This window comes from Charadrius vociferus, unplaced genomic scaffold (genome assembly GCF_000708025.1).
Source record: "Charadrius vociferus isolate BGI_N301 unplaced genomic scaffold, ASM70802v2 scaffold92, whole genome shotgun sequence".
Taxonomy (NCBI): domain Eukaryota; kingdom Metazoa; phylum Chordata; class Aves; order Charadriiformes; family Charadriidae; genus Charadrius; species Charadrius vociferus.
Window position 1 is genome coordinate 92,762 of NW_009647874.1, and position 6,044 is coordinate 98,805.

The 6,044-nt window shown below is 38.6% G+C and overlaps 1 protein-coding gene across 1 annotated transcript in view; it reads left to right on the forward strand.

Moving 5' to 3' along the window:
- Window positions 1-3,565, forward strand: part of SEPT10 (septin 10) — a 28,647-nt gene extending 25,082 nt beyond the window's left edge. Inside the window, exons 9-10 of the mRNA XM_009883105.1 lie at window positions 2,993-3,183; window positions 3,430-3,565. Coding sequence (XP_009881407.1) covers window positions 2,993-3,183; window positions 3,430-3,565 — 327 coding nt within the window. The remainder of the gene's footprint in view (window positions 1-2,992; window positions 3,184-3,429) is intronic.
- The last annotated feature ends 2,479 nt before the right edge of the window (window positions 3,566-6,044 follow it).

Sequence of the window (6,044 nt, forward strand, 5' to 3'; positions counted from 1 at the left end):
ACCCCACTGTCCATGTCGCCAACAAAGATGTTAAACAGTACAGGTCCCAGTACTGACCCCTGAAGAACGCGACTCGTCACTGGTCTCCACTTGGACATCAAGCCGCTGACAGCAACTCTTTGAGTGCGACTGTCCAGCCAGTTCTTTATCCACCGAGTGGTCCATTTGTCAAATCTGTGTCTCTTCAATTTAGAGATCAGGATGTCGTGTGGGATGGTGTCAAACTCTTTGCACAAGTCCAGGTAGATGACATCAGTTGCTCTTCCCTTGTCCACTGCCGCTGTAACCCCTTCATAGAAGGCCACCAAATTTGTCAGGCATGACTTGCCCTTGGTGAAGCCATGCTGGTTGTCTCCAATCACCTCCTTGTTTTCTACGTGTCTTAGCAGAGTTTCCAGGAGGATCTGCTCCATGATCTTGCCAGGCGGAGGTGAGACTGACTGGCCTGTAGTTCCCTGGGTCTTCCTTCTTTCCATTTTTGAAAATAGAGGTTATGTTTCCCCTTTTCCAGTCGGCAGGAACCTCACCAGACTGCGACGACTTCTCAAATATGATGGCTAGTGGCTTAGTGACTTCATCTGCCAATTCCCTCAGGACCCGCGGATGTATCTCATCAGGTTCCATGGACTTGTGCACCTTCAGGTTCCTCAGGTGGTCTCGCACTTGATCTTCACCTACAGTGGGCGGTTCTTCATTTTCCCAATCCTCGCCTTTGCGTTCTGCATCATGGGCAGTGTGGCTGCACTGTATAGACATATAGATGTGGTGCTTAGGGACATGGTTTAGTAGTGGACTTGGCAGGAATTAGGTTTACGGTTGGACTCAATGGTCTTAAGGGTCTTTTCCAACCCGAATGATTCTATGATTCTATAAATGACAGTCTTTTTTTGGGAAGGAGCTTATGGTCTAAAGGCTTTGGTGGATCGCTGGGACAAGTGAATAGAATAGGAGGTGATATGGTGGAGTAAAAGAGTGTGATGAATATAATGGTTGCATGTTTCTTTGTCTTCTTGAGGAGTATGCTGAGAAACATTGGTATGCCATAGCAGCACAGTAGGTACTTTTTGTGCATAGGTTGCTCTGTAAAAAACAAGATTTCAGGAAAAAAACCCATGGGTTGTTTTTCAGCCCAAGAGAGCAGGGTGTGTATGTTTGTATGACCTCCAGGTTCAGTTATTAAATACTAGCTCAGTCCTCATGTTGAGAGGTTTGAAAGTGGGGTGTTGTTGGTTTGGTTTTGTTTTTAAAATCTCATCTGTTCTCAGCTGCCTTAAGAATATTTGGAGATGTGGAACATTTCTTGAATACTTTGTTGAAGATTTAGTCCTGTCGAGCTGGACTGGCAAAACAGGATCTTCTCATCTACTTTCTGCCAGACTCTATCATGGTCATGCGTATTTACATTCAAACAGTGGTTTAATTGAAATTGGAAACCTGTGCATGTTTAGTAATGTTCTTTTCTGTACCTCAGTCTCCCAGCAAAGATGTAGGAGTTTTTGCAAGGTGTTCAGATGCACGTTTTAAATAAGAAGAAGGCTTAATACTTTTGTTTTCTAAATCTAAGTCCCCTGTGCTACTCGTGGAGAAAAAAGTCAGGTTCAGTCCTCCTCAGTAAGGGGCTGACTAATGGGAAGAATACTTGGCCATGTTTGAAGTAGATTCAGCTAGGTCTTACACCGTATCTGCGGTACCCTTTGATGTTTTCCTTCTATGATTTATACAAAGTGGTTTGTGAGATCTGCATATTGTAATTGGATTATGTATATTCGTTTTCCCGGTTCCTGATGTGGGAAAGTGATCATGCAGTAACCCCTAAAGAATGTTTGCCGTATACACTTCTCTGAGAAGTGTGTATATGTATCTGGAAACTAAAGAAAACCGGGAATTTCTGTTGTACTTAAGATTGCTTTCACATCCTTTGTTCAGAGGAACCGTGTAGGTGCGATGTGCGCCATTACCACTCCTAAGACATACAGTTGCTTAGGACCTTACTGTTTCTACTCTGAATGTTTTTATTGGTATACCTGGTTTTTGCAATGCATCTGGTTAACTGTCACAATGAAATAAATCAATGAATAGTATACATACATATACACATTTATAAAATCTGACAGCTCTACTGTGTAGAACAGGCATACTCTTACATTTATAATCTCAGTTATTTCTTAGTTCCTTCTTTGCAAAAGATAGAAATAAATCTCTCTGGTTTCTGTACCCATATAGCTGCACTCAGATTGAGTTACACCAATACAGATGGATACAGGAGCAGGATTCCAGGAGAGTTTGTTTGTGGGAAGATGGGAGGTGAGGAAGGGTGAAGTGAAGTACCCTTTGGTTATCATGCACAACTTCACAGTAGGTTTAAGCTGGTCAGAATGCATCTGGAGAGTAAAATCCATTAATATGTCAAAAGAACAATCAAAGAATGATTACTGCAGAAAAGCAGTTAACTTCTTGCAGCCCACAAGTAACTTCCCCAACGAAACTTATCGTGTGTGTTCCTATTAATATGTAAATGTAATTAATACACATATTAAAATAATATATATGAGAAAATACATACCTGTATAACTAAAGTATGTATTATTTGTTGCCCACTTGGTTTTAGGGAAGTAGAGTCTACTTGGCAGATCCTGATTTAATCCTTCTGTTGGTAGTTCCCTCTCTAAAGGTCTCCTTATTTTTGATATAACCAAGATATAGTAAAATCTAGTAGGAATTCTAATATTCACTTAGTGCCTTCCATGGTTTCCACCTGTACTTTGTGTGTAGTAGCCTGACTTTTGTGAGAACAATCTGATATCAATGATTATTTTTCCTGGATTGCTGTTTTTTAGTCTTATCAGTTTTGGGAAAGAGCTACAATGTCTTAAGACTTTTAGCACAAGTTGAGGTAGGTTTTACTGTTTAATTGCAGAGGGGTTTTGTATTGTGATATCACCACCTTGTGTTACTAGTTGGGAATATATTTTTTTGCGCTTTCTTTAAACAGGTACACACTAAATTTGAACATCGTATGCTAATGCATCAAGAAGTGAAACTGAAATTGGAGAAAAAGAAAAAAGCTCTAGAAGATGAAATTGCTATGTTTATTGAGAAGAAAGCTAATGCTGAATTGCTTCAATCACAAGCATCTGTCTCTACCCCTCTTGTTAGTTTGAAGAGAGACAAGGACCGCAAAAAGTGAGTACTGATGCTAGTCATCAGAGGCAGCAATAAAAAAATTCAACACATATCACTTTTACAATGCCAATTTTAGTAATCTTTTAGAAAGGATATAAACATGGTCCTATTCTGTTATTTGATAAGAAGACAGAAGTGTGTAAAATACCCTCATGCTTGGATCACTGGCTCTATTACTTTTAGAGTAATTGCTGTATGTTCTATGAGCATTCTTTCTTTTTTTTCTTTTTTTTTTTTTCCATGAAGGAGCCAAGGTTTTCGACTTGAACTCCTGTGCTTTGATGTCAGAGATGAAGACACTGTGAACGTTCACGCACAGAGCAAGAGGGAGAGGGAGAAATTAGAGAGGGAGAGAAATTCACCCAGGGAATTCCAGAAATAGTATTTGATTGCAGCACTCAGGTTTTGAATGTAGGATATGTTAGTTTTATGAAGCGGTCTGACTCCTGCTGTCCCATAATACTACATGTGTCTTCCTAGTACAGATTTTTGAGAGGAGAGATTGATAAAATTGGCTGTAAAATTGCACTGAGTGCAGAATATGACCTGATAAACATTTCACTTTCTTCCCTCCCACACACTTCTTTCTTTCTCCACTACAAAAAGAAAAGCTCTAATAAATTGTCACCTTTCAGAAATGAAAGTAGTCTCCAGCATAACATGCCCAGCTTCTTCATATATAAACATTAAATTAAGTTGAATTAATTTTTTTTTGTCCTCCAAAACCAGAAGTCAAATAACTTATTAATTTCCTTTCCTGATAGGTTACAACTTTACTGCAGATAACATTTTGTTGATTAATATCTTACTGCAACTGAAAGCAGATTTTTTGGTACAGAAATTATCCATAACTGCTAAATTAAGAAAAACTTTAGAAGCTAGGTGGGTGCATATACTTCCACAAACATCACCAAGGCAGCTTTGACATTTTGGGGGTGTATGCTAGCAGCCTGCTTGTGTTTTTGCCAAAGTTTATTGCATTTCAAGTAATGTTACTGAGTTCCTTTTGCTCGACTCCTTTTTCTGGATTTACATGTGAAAGCGCAATTTTTGGTAACAGAGGTCATTATCTGCACTATTGTGAATAACTCTCAACTTCAGAAAATTTTTAGATTTGTTTTCTCTGTTATAGCTTTATTTCGTCAGAGTATGTTGCAGTTTATATGCTTGCTTTTGTTTTTCAGTTCCAGCTTTATGTAATACTGATGAGAGAAGAAACAATGCTGATAATTTCTCTTGAGGATGCAAAGATTCAAAGTGTGCTTTTGGAGGTATAGGAATTGCAGTTTTTTACTAAAGGATTTAGAAAACATCTCTTGTTGCTGCATGCTGCAAAAGAAGAATTGTGAAGTATGACCCGTACACATACGGTGTGGCAATTACTGTCATTGCCATCAGAGACTTTCTGTTAAGAGTCTGCCTTGATACGCACTTGCCTTACATATATGTGCCCAGCTTGCTTTCCTTATAAGTGCATTGTACCAAAGAAAACGTCTCTGCCATAAACTGTTCCATTCATAACATGAATGCTGTACTACAAAAGTATTCGGTGAATATATCCACTATAACCTTTCTAAAGAGTTATTTTCATATGGTATGGTGTATTAGTCTACTAAATATTATTTAATACAATTATTGACATCATTCAACCACTTACTGATTTTGCTGATGGATTTTGTTTATAGGCTTTTATGTACAAGCACTGTCTTAAATTTCAGATATCATCTTTCTAATCAAAATTTACTGAGATATTTTTGCGGTGCTGTATTGTTGCACGATAGTTTATCTGACATTACTAACTTAATATGGAAAGTACCTATAACTTTTTGATGCTTGTGACTGTAGTGTTCAGTTACAGCAGAGGAAAAAATGTTAACTACCAGAGCTTCAGGTTAAAACAAGTTTACAATGTTTTTTGTATTTTCAGTCGCCGTGATAACTAATGGGAAACTATAAGAGGTGCAGTTGTCTGAAGTTGTTTTGTGTGACTCTTTAAAAATGAAATACTAACTTGATAAAAATAAAATACATTGGTTTTGCTTAAGTGTTTCTGTTGTTCTGCTTCCTCTCCCTCCCATGTTATTAAAAACGAAGAGTAAGATTTCACATTAATCTGAAAAATATAAGTGTTTCACTTCTGTTTAAAATGTGTTAAGTCATTTATTGATTAGAAAAAACAGGTGATTTGTGCATACAGTGCCAGAAAGGCAATATTGACCTGTGATATACTTGTCATATACCACTGTACTTGTGGAATCACAGAATATCTCAAGTTGGAAGGGACCCATAAGGACCATCGAGTCCCACTCCCTGCTCCTCACAGGAATACCTAAAACTAAACCATATGACTAAGAGCAGTGTCCGAGTGCTCCTTGAACTCTGAGAGGCTCCCACTGCCCTGGGGAGCCTGTTCCAGTGACCGACCTCACCTTCTATTTTACTCATGCAGTGATGCATCTCATATAAGATTGTTTTCCATCAATTCCACAGCAATGGGAAAGAATAGATGCTAAGATATATAAACCCTTCATTGACCAGGAAAGGGTCAAACTGCTAGTTCCTTCAGCTCCACTGGCACAGCAGGCTGTAACATAGGAGGGAAGGGTTAAGAGGAGACACCCATTTAGCCTCACACTCAGCACTCCTGTAACTGAACTTCTCTCGAGGGAAGAAAATGGGCCAGGGCCAGGCCTTGTGATTGCTGTCTGATTGCTCCTTCCTGAGCAAAATGTAGCTTGATGAAAGACTGTATTTTTTGTTTGGCTTTGACTGGACCATTTGCATCTGTTTGATTAGAAACAAGGGATACGCCCTACTTAAAGGAGGTAACAGCCAAATGAAAAAAAAAAATATTTTTTTTT